The sequence below is a fragment of the Eumetopias jubatus genome, unplaced genomic scaffold (assembly GCF_037043125.1).
Source record: "Eumetopias jubatus isolate StellerSeaLion01/CBP00866 unplaced genomic scaffold, mEumJub1_p1.0 scaffold_8, whole genome shotgun sequence".
NCBI lineage: Eukaryota > Metazoa > Chordata > Mammalia > Carnivora > Otariidae > Eumetopias > Eumetopias jubatus.
The window spans coordinates 96,409,934-96,425,838 of NW_028274814.1; the positions used below are offsets into that span (position 1 = coordinate 96,409,934).

Consider the following 15,905-nt stretch of genomic DNA (forward strand, 5'->3'; position numbering starts at 1 on the left):
CCTAAATCTGTATCTTCCTTCTTTAATATATTGAAATGAATTGGATTGATACATCAAAGCATACCTCAATTAACCTTATTCACCTAGAGGTACTGTTTAAGAAAAGTTTTCCTGATAATTATGCCACCATGCTGAGAGCCCCTAGGCTTCTTGACAGTATTCCAAGTTATTTGAGGTGAGTGAGATAAAATATTGGAGAGGACATAGATGCTTGCTCTGTGAAATGCTAAAAGTAGCTTGGTTTAAGCTTATATAGGTCTTTGATCATTAGCCAAGGGATATTAATATTTGGAAAATGAAGATACGACTGGAAGACGTTGGCAAGCTAAGGAGGTGTCTTGGTCCTTTGCTTTGACAGTCTTCTAAGAAGAACATTGAATCAGAGTAGTTATTTCCTTATCAGGCAAGACTAAGAGAGAAGATATTTGAATTTCACTCCAAGTATGGAGTATTCCGTGTCATAGAAATGTTGAGCTTGGAAGGACAATTCTCTTATTTGAAAGTTGAGGAAACAGACTCAGAGGGGTTGTGACTTGCCCAAGGAATTACAGTATAGTGGTGACAGCAAGAACACCAAAACCCATGCCTCCACATCCTCATTCTCTTCTACCCCAAAATCCAAATCTATTCCACTTCCCTTTAATAACCTTTCCTTGGTCCATGAAATTCCCTCATGAGTCAACGTTAGGTCAAGGCAATGGTTCTCTAACACTGATCACTGACAAAAAGAATTGTCAGTTGTCTTCTTTTGTGGGAAGGATTCTCCGATTGTTTTCTTCCTATTCTTTTGGTGCTTAAAATGTCTTTCTTTTTATAAAATAATGGACTTACTACTGGAAGCAATTTTAATGTTCTATTTTGACAAAATTAAACATTACCAAAACTAATTCAGTCTAAAAGTCTATAATATCTCAAATTCAGGAAACACGGCGGGGGGGGAGGCAGGGGGGCACGACATTGACAGCTACCTGGGTTACTTGGGAGGAGGGACAAAGTTAAGGTTCTAGCAGTCATTAACACCTTCGTATCTGCTTACCCGTCCTGCCTTGGCAGCGCTTAGAATTCTTCAGATTTCCACTCTCAACAGTGACTTCTACTTCATACTGTCTTCCCGGTATGAGCCCCACATCATCTATGGCATAGTGTGTTTCCTCCTTTCCCACGGTGATGTTGAGCAGCACGACAGAATCATTGAAGAGCAGGATACGATACTGCTCCCAGTCTCCAGCAGGGGGCGACCAGCTCACTACTAGGGACCTTATCGAACCATTGCTGTTTACCTCCAGGTTCCCAACTTTCTCTGGAACTAAACGGTGAAATGATGTCAAAAAGGAGATTCTAAAAACCAAAAGTAAGGATACTTATTCACTTTTCATGGGCAACAGTAGATAAGAGACCTAATACCTGCAATTCAAAACATTTCTATCCCCTCCTGATGTTTGTGGATTGCAAATGAGTATACTTTCCTCATTTTGGAAACATCTGACACTCAAGAAATGTATGCTAAAATCATCTAGTAATATCAGTAATGCAATCTTCTGTAACACTGTTAATAACCTAGCGATATGAGCGCTGTGTTTTATTCGCTGCACACCAGCCCTAGAGACAATATTGATGTTGCTTCTAATGATGTTGACATTGATGGATGCGGTGTCTTTTGGTGGAGACACCGCATGTTGTGATCATGAAACATTCCTCCCTTTTCCAACTGACAAGATTAATCTTCTTGCAATATAGCTCTGGTCCAATTATTCCTTTGCTTAAAAACATGCAAGGTCTCTCCATTAATTACAGAATAAAATATCAAGTCCTGGGTGTGGCATTTGTAGCTTTCCAAAATCAGACCCCATATCCTCCTGGTCTTAATTCTGACTACTCCCTGCAGCTGCCCTCCCTGCTTCTGCACTCTCTCCCACGCTGGCCTCCAGTTGCACGTTCTGCAGTCCTGTAAGTGTCCTGGGCTCTTCCGCCTCCATGCCTTTGTTTATATTATTCCTTCCACCTCAAATGCCCTTCCCTCTTTTCCCTCTCCGCTTGCCAAGAGCCTCACAATTTTTAGGTCCAGTTAAAGACCATTTCCTCTGAGAAGTCTCTACTGATCTTCTGAACAGAATTTCGTTCTCTTGTTTTTCTGACCATATGGCTCTTACTTGGAATCTCTAACAGCACAGAGAATGGACTCTGGAATTAAATGCTCTGGTTTAAATTCCATCCCCACCATTCACTGGCTGGGTGACTATGGACAAGTTATTTGATCTCTGAATTATCTGTAAAATGATGATAATAACAGAACCTCTCTCATGGTAATGGTGTAAAGTGTTTGGTTAGTGCCTGATACATGGCAGTACCAATGCAATTACTCTTATTAAAGTGAACTGTTTTTATTTTTTGTGTGTATAGTCTACATTTGTATGATTAAAATGTAACTTCCTTAAAAGCAATGGTTGGCAAGGTAAACATTTTAGGCTTTCCAGGCCACATATGGTCTCTGTCTCATATTTGTCTTTCTTTTTCCTTTTTTAAAAAAACCTTTTAAATATGTAAAAACCACTCTTAGCTTGGGGCTACACAAATACAGATCACAGGCCATATTTGGCAAAGGGTGTAGTTTGCTGAACCCTGACATTTTAATAACTTCCCAAATCATAGCACAGTAATTTATACAAAGAAGGCACTGGATAAATATTTGGTGACATAAATTAATAAAATAATTCGTGGAAAACATGCTTAAGTGCTAACTGGCTCTCACTGTAACAGTTGGTCAGAAATGTTTTATTCATTAGTATCAATGCTAATGCACTTACACTACTTAAGTGGTATGACATGAAATAGCACAGGGCAGAGCCAGTTATGCACATCATTCAGGAATCACTCCAAACACATTTGCTTAAATAACTCAGATGAATGCAATTAACCTCTGTTTCACTCTGTATGGGGGGCCCTGGCCCATGGGCACCCTCAGTCATATAGACCATATTTCCCAAATTGGAAAAGGAGTTTTCCCTGTAACTTATTTTGTTCTGATGGATCAGAGAATGATCTGGGCAACCAAGCCCTGGAGCCCTACACTCACCTGTTCTGCCCACTGCCATCTTCTGAGCAGACAATTCACCAGAGACACAGCTGATGGTAACTTGATAAAGACGTCCAGGGGTTAAGTCTTTAAATTGGGTTTCTGTAACCTGGGGTGCTAATGTTCTGGATTCTTTGATAGTCCCTTGGTGAAACAGGGTAATGTTGTAGGAATCTACATTTCCAGAAGGTCTTTGCCACTTGACTTTTAGAGAGGTCAAAGTGCCATCATTTGTCACCTTTAGATTTGAGACTTCCATGGGGGCTAAATAGGTAGAAAGGAAAAGACACTTTAACTCAGGATATTGTACCTGTCTTATTATCGCCAAATTTTGACCTGCATTTTAATCCCTGCAAGCCGCACTCCCTGCCCAGAAGGAAACAACAACTTCACAAGCAAAAAGAATACTGCAAAATCAAAGAAAGGCTATCTGGCCAGTGGAAAGAGCATAAACGTGGGAGTCAGGAGCCTGGATTCTGGCTCAGACTTGGCCATTGGTCAGATGGGCAACCCTGGATAGCTCTATCTCACTGAGCCTAGGGATCCTTACTGGCAAATGAGGTCTTGGAAAGCTCAAAGAAGTCTGTCATCTGCCTAATTTCTTCCTATGTTTATGTGTTTAATAATAGCAAGTACATAATAAATAGATTGGTCAACTCATTGGCCATCACAAAATTTTGCATCCTAAAAATATCTTATTTTTCATATAAAATGATGATAAAGTTACAGCTCAAGAGTTGTGTCATTATTTCATCAAAGGAAAATAATTACAAAAGAAAGACACCTCAGTGAATATTTTTTCTACCTCTTGGCTCTGTTGTAATTTTGGGCTTCACTAATGGCAAAATAAAAATTAATACTTCATCTTAAAAATGGGCACAGCACACTGCTTTGCATAGGCCAGTGAGAAGTGTAATTTGCTCTTGCTATACATGAGTAATTCTTCAGATATAAGGTACTTTTTACAAAAAGATTTTATTTTTCAGCAATCTCTATACCCAACATGGGGCTTAAACTCACAACCCTGCAATCAAGAGTTGCATGCTCCATTATCTGAGCCATCCAGTTGCCCCAACATATATGGTACATTTTTGTTGGAAATAGCTATACATCTTTGAGGTGTGATATGAAGATATGTAAATGTACAGGTGCCCCCAAATATCTTTCCCATCAATCTCTTGTAGCTCCAAGAGCCCCCTGCACCAGAGTAATTTCTAAGGCATTATATACCTAAAAGTTTCTCTTAAAATCAGATAGCTTACCGAGAGAAGGAATTTATTAACACATTAGACCCATCAGAAGCATTAGAATGTACTAGAATTTAAGTTCCATAGGGCAAAGACTTTGGCCTTCTTAGGCACTGTTATATCCACAATGCCTAGCATACAGTTTACACTCAACAGATACTGAATGAATGAATGAATGAATGTGTACATGAATTACTCACTGAAATTTAGCATAGTTTAATTTATCCAGCTATGTTAGGCTGTGAGAACAGCTCCTGTAGTATTGGGTCTCAGGACATGTTTTGTTGGATACAGTGTTTAAGAAATGGCTGTTTCACAGGACCAGGTCTTTGATTAGAACTGAGAAAAGTTATCTTGGCTCATTGTGAGTGATGTCACAAAGGCAGTGGATGCTTATTTAAGAGAAGGAAGTAGGGGGGTGCCTGGGTGGCCCAGTCGTTAGGCGTCTGCCTTCGGCTCGGGTCATGATCCCGGGGTCCTGGGATCGGGCCCCGCATCGGGCCCCGCATTGGGCTCCCTGCTCCGCGGGAAGCCTGCTTCTTCCTCTCCCACTCCCCCTGCTTGTGTTCCCTCTTTGGCTGTGTATCTCTCTGTCAAATAAATAAATAAAATCTTTAAAAAAGAGAGAGAGAGAAAGAAGTAGGAATCCCTATCAAAGAGGTCAGAATACTAAAAAGATAAGCTGAGACTGTATCAGTGGTAAACTTCGCTACTTCAGGCTGGTCTAAAATTTAGAATACAAGGGAGTCCCTCTTTCTCTGAATAGAAAAGTGGGTACATCTTAAGGGCCTTCTATAACATACAAATTTCAATTTGTCTCATATTATCATTATTCAAATAATTTAATAAGCCATGGTTATTAAACATTTCCTTGCTGTGAGCTTTATTTTTCTTCAGCTAGTTAGTGGAACTTACTTGTCCTGGCCGGTTTCCATCTGTAGTTTTGCAGCCCTGCAGCCTCAGTCACAATGCTAAGGTTATAGAGGTGTCCAGGTGTCAGTCCGTGAAAACTGAAGGAAGTAGCATGTTTGTCCACGACACTGCCATGAACTAGGATGTCTTTATCCATCAGCAGTAGCTGGTATCGTTCTACATTCCCAGAGCCATGGGACCAGGAAAGCAGGAGAGAATTGGTTTTTGCTGAAATATTGATATCTTTCACTGGGGATGGCACTAGGAAAAGAAAATGCATTTCCAAAGGGTCATTTATAATTTCCTTAGAGTAGACATGGACACGTTTAATCTGAACTCACGCATTCATGTATGCTTCTCTGTACATCTAATTTGTGCAATAAGTAATGGCTACAGCACTCTTGAAATTTCACTGGATTCTGAATTAATGCTCTTTTCAAAGTCCACGCCTAAAGCTATATCATAGTTTACCTGTCTCTCTCCCCCACTTAATAGATACTAAGGTAATTTTTGCCCATGAAGTATGATGTGGCAGAGCAGCAAAGAGCCAATTAAGGGAAGAACAATGGAAGATGAAAAACAGAAAGCAATTTATAGCAATAAATCAGGAGAGAAAATGAGAGGAGAGAGCATGACCAGAAGGACAGTACTTCCTGGAAGGAGGTGAAGTGTGTCATTGGTATCGGGATGGGTGGGTGCAAGCAAAAACTTGTTCCAGATGTAGGGATATTTAGGAAACATCATGACTTGATGTTATGAGGAGAGTATACAAAGGAGGAAAACACTGAACATAAGTTTTATGGCACAAAATCAGAAATGGAGGCAGAAAATGCTGTTGCCTAAGATTTGAGTTAGAAAGGCCATTAGGAAACATCTACTTCATTTTGGAGAAAATTCCAGTCCCAGAGAAGTCCCAGAACTTGTTCAAAATCACCTAGCAAGCTAGCAGCACAGTCATATTTTCGTATTTTTAGTCTCGTCTTCCCACTGTACCACATAACGTTTGTCTATCTATCTATCAACTTACCTATCTGTCATCTTTGGTCTGGGGGCATTCTTACTTCAATCTCTTCAATTTTAATGTCATTCCAAAAGGAGCCTAAACGATTAAATACTCAACTATCTGTAAGCAGGTCTTACCTGTTGATCCATTGGTATAAATTGTAAGGGAACGTTTCTCTCCAGAAACAGTTGTGATGGCAATATTGTATTTACTACCAGCAGTGAGGTTAAAAAATGTATGTTCATTCCATGAAGCACTTTCTTGAATTTTGGTCTCCTGTATCTTTTGGTTATTGTCAAACAATTGCATCTCATACCAGGTGACTTTTCCAGAAGAAGGAGTCCACCAAACATGCAAGCTGGTTGAAGTAGTCTTCTCTTTACTGACTTCAAACTTAGCAGGAGGTAAAGGATCTGCAAGGCAAAAATCCAAAAAGAGAACACGGCTTAAAGACTTTTGCAGATACATGTTAGTTTGCTGGAACCCAGATTCATTTTCCTTAAAAACTTTAAGAACCTGCTGCCCGTGAAACAAATCGGTATTTTACTCCACTTTTAAACTTACCATTTCATTTAAAAAAGAAATCCACTTAGCTACTAGTCATATAAACTTCTCTTTCTAATAAAACTTTTTGTTAAGACAGCTCTGAGCTTAGAATTCCAAGTAAGGTTATATTTTCGTTGGCTTGCAAGTTTAGCACTTTTTACACACTGACAAACATCCAGGCTATGCCTGGATAAATACCAAAAATCTCAACAGAAAATACAGATATTAAGAAATAATTTTGAAATTTGTACTGAACTTTTTCTTTTTTAGGTTGTGGATTTGGGGGGTTAAGAATACATAACTTTAGGTTGTTTTTAAATATCAGAAAACTACCAAAGATAGAGACTTGATTATGAGCCTAGCCTAGGTTTGCTCATCAGAATGAATTCTCCCAACAGATGGGATTCCTTGTGTCCTTAGATTTTCTCAACTTGAGTTCCGAGACATTTTGGAGTTGCTGAAGCCTCCAGAGAGGGTGCAAGGGGTTGGTCCTGCACCCAGATGTTCACTTAGTTTCAACTCTCATGGGTGAGTTTGAGGAGTCCCATTTCCCATGTACTGAATCTTCATTGTGGAACTTGAAATAGGATGAGCAGCATGTCCCTGGGTTAGGAACTAAGTCAATAGTGTTTAGGGATCAGCCATTCTATGATGCAGTGGGACCATCAGAGAAATAAGTCTCTCCCTATCCTGAATGCAGGGAAGGGCAACATTGAGAGACATTTACAGATGAGTAATTTTCAGAAATCCAACCTGGTTCTTGATCTAGAAAGTTGGACCAAGATATTGGAGGCTACAACTCAAAGCCAGGTCAGATGTTTTCGTGGCATGGCTATAGAGATCCAGTTCTTATCTACATCTTGGTAAATTATATTTTGCTCACAAAATAACTTCAGATTATAGAATCTTCTTAGAATAGTATATGTTTTAAGAGGGTGCTTGCTTGTGACTAACATTAATAAAAATAAGAACAACATAATCTTATTCTGTATTAAAAAGACTTGTATGGCCAGACAGCTCCTGAGACTATCTGCGGGTCACCTAGAGACACCATCCAGAAGATAATTACAACCTATGGTCAATCTAATGTCTTTTGTGTGTGTTTAATGCTATGACTTATATGAGTACATCATCCTGCAAAAAGCCATGTAACATTTTATAATACAAGAACTAATAATAATATAAATGTCAGCAGACAAGGAAGCCAAGACAGCAGTAACTCAGACAGCCCAAAGTGCAAGATGTGTAGTCTACACCCTAGTACAGCAGAGGTTCACAGGCAGAGCATAGGCTCTGCAGTCTGACAGCCTGGGGCTGAGTCTTGCTCCCTGGCTCCATAGCTGTGTCCTTTGGGCAATTCCTTAACCTCTCTGTGCCACCGCTGTCTCATCTCTGCAATGCAGATAATAATACTATCTATTTGGCAAGATATTTATGAAGATTACATTGTTTTATCTAGAGCACTTAGAACAGTGCCCGGCACATAGCAAGTGTTCAATGTTAGCTACTGTTATTGTTATTATTTCTGTAAACAGGAGGAGGTCCTGTAACGGAAGCAGGGAAATGTCGTGGCAGAGAGTGTGGGCTTTGGGGTCAGACAGAACGAAGTTCAAATCCTCGGCTCCGTCATGGGTCAGTCACGAGACTTCGGACAATTTACTCAAGCTATCTAAGCCTCCACTTTCCCATCTGTCTGTGGAGTATCATATAGTCATACCTATATTCTCGAATGATTTGAGGAGGTGTAGAGCAGATTTTACCTGGCATAGAATGGGCACTCAGTAATATAAACTTACGCTGTCTACTTGATCACAAAAAAAAGTTTCCTCTGAGTCACCGACAAAATGGAGGCAGAAGTGGAATACAATTTTAATTGTATTTAATTGGAATACAAAGGCTAAACGAATAGCCTTAATTGCCTTCTTCATTAAAAGAAAACATAAAAACTTGATAAAATCTTATCAGTTTATTCCCATGACCTAACTTTCTAACCATTAAGATAAAATTAAAAATTCCCAAGATGATTCTCATTTATAGGTTCTTGCGGAAAAACAGTATTTTTTTTTTCTGGCAATATTATCTAAATTTTCTATCCTACATCATAGTCTGTAATTAAGGACATCATAATAAAAAGAAAGAACATAATTGCCCCTTACAGAAAGTCTTTTTTGTTGCCTGGCGAGAATAAGGTACTTCACTACCATGAGATTCTAGTAGCCAACAAAACCCAAGAACAACCTTGTCATAGCCAATCGAGATGACACATCATTTTTGCTGAAGAGGCATTTTAAGGACAAGGATGGGAGGGACAGCTGCTTTCCAGCGAGAGCTCCAACAAGATCAATACTGTCATCGATGTCTACAAGCCAGATAAAGGTTAAAGAAAATAACGGTATGGTCAGTATAATCTAAACCACATATAATTTGCCAAATATAAGCTACAGAAAATGAATTTTAAGTTTGCGTGCACAGAGGGTGAAGTTCAGAAATGCAGACTTTATCTAATCTCTCCGAGCCAGAAAACAAAACAGTCAATCCTTTGTACATCCGCTAGAACAAAGGAACAATGAGACTGGGAAGTGCCTGGGCTGCGAGAACCTGCACTGGAAACAAACACTTCAAACCCCATTTATACTGCGATAAAGTTCTGTGCTGGCCCTTGGCCACCGTTGCTACCCATGCTGCAGAAGTTACAGGGTTTTCACACGTCTTTGCAATGTAAGCCCGAGGAAAACTCTGCTGTATTAAAAGAAAGTCTCTGATATTTTCTTAGAAATAAATTAGGTACTTCCAAAAGGAGTGCTAATTTCATGTATATATACAAATGAATTTCATCTATATCTATATCTACATGAATGCAAGAGAGAGGAGAGATTTCTAATGCTGTTTCAAAATGTAGTTATACGTATGTAATCTTTTGATCGTATGACAGATGGCATGTAACTGGAAAACCCTACTTGACTTATGTAATTCATGCCGATGGCTGCAGGGGTCAATGCACACAGGTGCATTTATAGCCTTTCTGGTTTTTCCATGTATCACTCTCATATATATAGTAACTAGTGAAGTTTGATGAACTACGAGAACTGTGGAAAGCCATAAATCAATGATTTAATCTCAATCAATTTAATCAATCTTAACCTCAGTCAATATATCAAAATGTATCATTAGCCATAAATTTGAGACATCTGTTTGTACTTCTCAGTTTCAGACAGACCTGGATTATGGAATGCCAAGTGTAAAGTTCTGTGATACTCATCTTCTATATTTCAGTGAATCTACCAGTATTAGAAAGCCTGAAAATTTCATAAAGTGGTCTTGCCGTCAACCTAATTTTTCTGTTCTTCGAGGAAAAGATGAAGGTTAGCTAAATTTTTGAACGAAAATGAATTCTTTTTTGTTTCCCTTTTTTAAAATGGGACTTAGAAAGAAGGAGAAATTCATATATATAAAATGCAAGTAACAAGTAATACCTGCTTTAAAATTTTTTTTTGTATGGCCTCTAACACATTATTTATTGATATAGGAATTTCCAGTGTTTAGAATTTGAAATGATAATATTTATTTTGGAAATAAATTGAACCTTTTAACAGGATTGCATGTCATCCATGGGTTAGTGCCAAAAGCTTTTCTCCAAATCATGATAGCATCACAGATTATCTGTGTAGGTTCTGATAGTTTATAATGCTCTTTCTTAGTTGGCATAGGCATCAGAGATGTGAAGTGACTCATTTAGGTCACGTATGTAACAAGTAGTATAGCTGAGATTCTAACACCTGGCTGCAAGTTCCTTCTATTACACCTTAGCTGTCCCAGGATCGGTGATGTCTTGAATGCATGCTCAGTGTAATAACAAAACACTCAAACCAGATGTCTATGGAAAATAATAGGTAAATTTGCAGAATTTTTATCTGATGGTTAGACTCTTGTAGCAGAGATAAAATGAGTAACAACACTAATCACACCTAAATCTAATTCTGTGGCTGTGAAAGTTACTCTGATTTTTTTTAAATCATTTTTCATGATTCTTCCTTTTTGTTTCCCTAATCTGACTGCCTTTACCTGGGATCCCATTGCCTTATGTTTTAGCTGCTCCCAGAATTTTCTGGGTGTCTTCCTTATTTTCTCCCTATTCTGTACTGTTGCCAAATAACCTCTTCGTATATCTTCCCCATCACCATCCTTGTCCTTCTTACAGCACCAAGATCCTTCCGTGAGATGAAGTCTAAGTTCCTCCGTAGGCAGTCAAGGTCGCCTCAAATAGGATATTCCTCCCCACCCACACACACACCTTATCTTTCACCACTAACTCTAGGCCAACAGATCTATCTTTTTAGTAATGACAGGGCCTATTTCTGTACCTCCACAGAAACTGGGATACTATTCTAGTTAAAAGCAGGGAGCCTAGGAGACCGGAAGCTGCGTTTATGTAGCACTCTACATAAAATGGAATGAACATCAACTATTCATACCAAACAATTGGGAAATCAAAGGGTGGAGCAAAAGTCACAAACAGGTTTGCTTTTGGTTTTGTTTGTTTGTTTGTTTGTTTTGTTTTGTTTTTTGGCGCATGTTTTGAAAATGAGAAGGAGAACAAAATGAAAAAGCAATTGCTCACAATCCACAGTTAATTAAATACATTTATAGAGGGGTAATTTTCTTTTACTTGGTGATTGTTGCTGTTTGACTACAGTTGGCTTCCTGACTTATTTTAAGATGATGCACTCTATTGTTCTCTATTCATCAGAGTAACATGCATTTATCGACTTTTACACTAGATAGGAAGTTCAAGTAGTAACGGACTTTCCAAGTTTTAATATCCTCAAAAGGGAAATTAAAGCAGGTTTCACAGTTGTTTGCATCACCATTCACAGCTGTGTAGGGTGCCCTGTTACTTTGAGGGTCATCATATTTGGCCCCGGACACGTAAGAGGTAGATGCTCCTCTGAGAGTCTACAGGCTACTCAGGCACCTAAAATATATGTGGAAAAGGTAAACAAAAGGTGGATTATCAGGGAGGCTGACTTTGATGTCAGACTAGACGTGGGTCGGGGCGCGTGGGTGGCTCAGTTGGTTAAGCGACTGCCTTCGGCTCAGGTCATGATCCTGGAGTCCCGGGATTGAGTCCCACATCGGGCTCCCTGCTCAGTGGGGAGTCTGCTTCTCCCTCTGACCCTCCCCCCCCTCGTGCTCTCTATCTCATTCTCTCTCTCAAATAAATAAATAAAATCTTAAAAAAAAAAAAAGACTAGACGTGGGTCCAAATCCCATCACTCACTTACAGTCATGCCTACGCAAGTTGAAGCTCCTTGCTGCTCAAGTTTCCTCATCCGTAAAAGAGAAGAGCACCTCCTACACAGAGTTCTAAGTGTTAAGAGAGAACAGAGGTAGGTGTTAAGTGCCACCCTAGGCACCTGGCAAGTTCTCAGTAAATGGCAGTTGGTATGAACGCTGCTGTTCTTGCTGTTCCGAGTAACACAGGCCAGCAACAGTGCTAAGGTGCAAATGGAGAACGAGATCCAGTGGCTAAGGTTTCAGAGGTTGGCTTCACGAAGGACAGGAATTTGAGCAAGTTTGGAAGGTCAAAGTGGGAGTTAGAAATCAGAGGGAAGAAGGGGTGTTACAGAGAGAGAAGCAGGTGAAGAAGCTAAAGCACTTCTAGTGAGCATCAGAGGGGCTTGTTGGCCCTGACAACCAACGGAGGCTTTAACCCCGCCATCCCCAGGATATCCTTCAGCAGCCCCACTCCAATTCTTCCATATTAACGAGTGAGGCTTTCTCAATATTATCTAAAGTGCTACATAAATGCCGCAGAAAGAGAAGTCCCTTGGCCTCTCCTTCCAATCAGATTTCGGTCCAGAAAGCCCCTCCTATGTAGAAATTCATGACCTAGCACTTGATGTGTGCTTCTAAATCTTATTGTTAATGTTAGGTTTATAGCGATATTGTGGTTATGTGAAAGATAATTCTTATCTTTCCAAAATGCATATTGAAATATGTACAAATGGAATCAAATGATGGCTTGGATTGCATCAAAATGATAAGGGGTGGGGGAGAGGGTGGAGAAACAGATGAAATAAGATTGGCTATCAGTTGGTAACAGTTAAAGGTAGGTGACGAGTACATGGTAGTTAATTATACTATATTGTTTACTTTTTTACCTGTTTGAGATTTTCCACATAAAAGGAAGGAAAGCAAAACCCAAACCAAAAATTCCTGGCAATCTATATGCAAAACGATCATGTTAACTTTATTTGCATATTATGTGTTTAGGGGCATATATTCATCTTCATTGATATACATTCCTACAGATAGAATCAGCTTGATTTCTCCTACAAAATCAGAAAGGCATCAGTGTTACCCTTTATCCCCTAGGGGAATTCCAGCAAATTGATTTCTGGAAATGGAAGGTGAAAAATTATTCTTTGTTCTTCTCTTATTCTGTCTGGACAATTAAGATTTTATGTCTTTCTTGCCAACCTGTAGAATGCTATGCCCAGCAACAGAAGTCAGACTGATGGAAGAAGCTTCCCAAGCACTCAAAAGATCAAGTTCAGAGAACTAGGCTGGTTCAGTCCATATTCATAGCTCAGCTTGACCTTAGAATTCCTGAAACAAGTAGACGGCCAATGGCTGATTGCTAAATACTGAAATCATCACCAAAAGTTCCACACAATTGAAAATCAATAGCTGCTTAGAATTTCTTCATTCTGAAACACATTTAATCATTATTCCATCCCTGTGTAGGCTAAGTATACATAGATTTAAGGTATTTTGTAATATATTTTTTCTTCTTTAAAAGTTGACTTGAAAAATAGTAACAAAATATCACATGGTAATTTGAAAGAACTAAGACCAACTTAAAAATTACATCCTTTCTGCAGAGTAGTGGAAAGAATTGGAGCTAAGCCAGAAACCCAGGATTCAAGTCCTGGTCCTATTATATACTAGCTGTGTGATTTGTGATTAGTTAATTCTCATGAATATCAATCTTATCTCCAACCTGAAAGTAATAATAGTAAACTTATTATGCACATGGTATGTGACAAACACTATTCTAGAATTTATATATGAACCAAATAAAATCTCAAAATGGCCCTATGAAGTGGGCATTATATTTATTATCATCCCCATTTTATAAATTAGGAAACAGGCCTGGAGAGGTTAGTAACTTGATTGAGGCAACTTGGCTAGTGAGTGATGGAGGAGGCTGCTTCTAGAACCGAGCTCTCGATCTTTATGCAACCTGCTCCTTCACAATACTTCCTAAAAATAAAATTAAACAATATATGGTAAGTATAATATATATTTTATACTCTTACCTACTTAATAAAGTGGGTGGAAGTATTTTAGATACTATAAAAGCACAAGACAAATATTACAGTTTCTTCCTGGCTAAGATAATTTTCTTCGGTATTACAGATTTAGCCGCGCATAAAGAAGAATGCTACCCGAATCTTAATGCCAAGGAATAATAGAAAAACCATGTCAATAGCTCTTAAATTTCATTGTGCATCGATTCACTGAGATATTTGCTTAAAATCAGATACCCCAGCCTCCACTTCTTCTAAATTCATTACATGTGGGGTAGAAGCCAATAATACATGCTTTTATAAGATATTCTGTCAAAGATTCTGATGCAAGTAGCTTACAGACATTATTGGGAAGTGGTGGCTTATGTTTAAAGCTCTCTAAGCGTATGAGCTGAATTGTGTCCCTCTAAAATTCATATACTGAAGCCCTCAACTCCCAGTACCTCAGAATGGGACTGTATTTGGAGATAAGGCCTTTAAAGAGGGAATGAAGTTAAAATGAGATTTTTAGGGTGGGCCTTAACCCAACATGACTGGCGTCCTTCTAGAACACAGAGAGGGGGATGAGCATGTGGGGATATAGCAAAAAGGCGGCCACCTGCAAGCCAATTAGAGAATCCACAGGAAGAAAGCTGCTGATGCCTTGCTCTGGGACTTCTAGCCTCCAGAATTGTGAGAAAATAAATTTCTGTTATTTAAGTCACTCGGTCTGGTATTTTGTCATGGAAGGCCTAGTAAACTAATACAATAAGTAACATTTTGAAGTGTAAATAAGAGCTGATATGGTGACTTGGTAATTAATGCTCCTAAAGTGTTTTTTTTTTTTTAATTAAAGACGAAGGAATTAGCCATATTAAAAGAGCTAATTTTTTTCACCCTTTGTTCTAGGCTGATTATTAAGTAGCTGAAACTGACTAACAAGAAGGCATATGCTATTGAGATAGTCTTCCCCTAAGTGAAGTTCTTTACTACCAGACTACTTCCCTGGCTTCTATAACTTACCTATAACCCAAGGAGAATAGATCATATTCTTAGAATACGTATATCCTCCCACTGAAATGTTCACTTTATTCATTCCTATCTATCTATCATCTGTCTATCCATCCACCCATTCATCTATCCATTCATTCATCCATCTATCCATCCATGCAGTCAATATTTATTGAATACCACGTGCCATTTTAGATATTGAAAAACTACTTCTTACTTGTGGGAAGATAAACCCCCCCAAAAGTTCTAAACAAAAACCCTAAAGTTTCATTTAAACAAACACAAGTGCCTTTAGGATGCATTCAAGTACGGAAATAAATGAAGTGGTCCAAGGGGATTCCAGTGAATTGGTATCTAAATGGAGAGAAACTACAACTTAGCTCTAGAGAATTCTAGGCAGAGTGGTCCAGCTTTGTCAAATCTTCCAATATTTTAGGGGAACCCAGAAATCTGGCACTTATGTGAATTTTCCATTTTTAATGCTCGTAAAAATAATCTGGATTTTTCACAAATGTTACGTGAGCCAAACGAAACATATTATTATTTAGACACCTAGCTAGACACCCCTAGGGGCTACCAGTTTGCAGCCCTCTGCTTAGACTCTGAGGACACAGTGATACAAAAGTGTTGGAGTTCTTCGATATTGTCTTCATTAGTTGATTTCCAATGAATTCATGACTAGATAATTTGACTTCCAAGTTATTTTTGTTCACAACTAAGTAATTTGGCTTTCAACTTATCATGGTTGTTGCATCAACCAGTTTAATGACCGAAGACACCTGAGAACTGCCTTGCCTTCTCTGGGGTGATGGCAGCATGGC

The 15,905-nt window shown here is 38.9% G+C and overlaps 1 protein-coding gene across 1 annotated transcript in view; it reads right to left on the bottom strand.

The window, feature by feature from the left end:
• Window positions 1-15,905, bottom strand: part of PTPRB (protein tyrosine phosphatase receptor type B) — a 109,009-nt gene that overhangs the window by 61,573 nt on the left and 31,531 nt on the right. The window contains exons 5-8 of the mRNA XM_028110865.2: window positions 6,373-6,648; window positions 5,236-5,493; window positions 3,074-3,337; window positions 1,037-1,306 (exon numbers count right to left, since the gene is read on the bottom strand). Of these exons, the coding sequence (XP_027966666.1) occupies window positions 1,037-1,306; window positions 3,074-3,337; window positions 5,236-5,493; window positions 6,373-6,648 (1,068 nt within the window). The remainder of the gene's footprint in view (window positions 1-1,036; window positions 1,307-3,073; window positions 3,338-5,235; window positions 5,494-6,372; window positions 6,649-15,905) is intronic.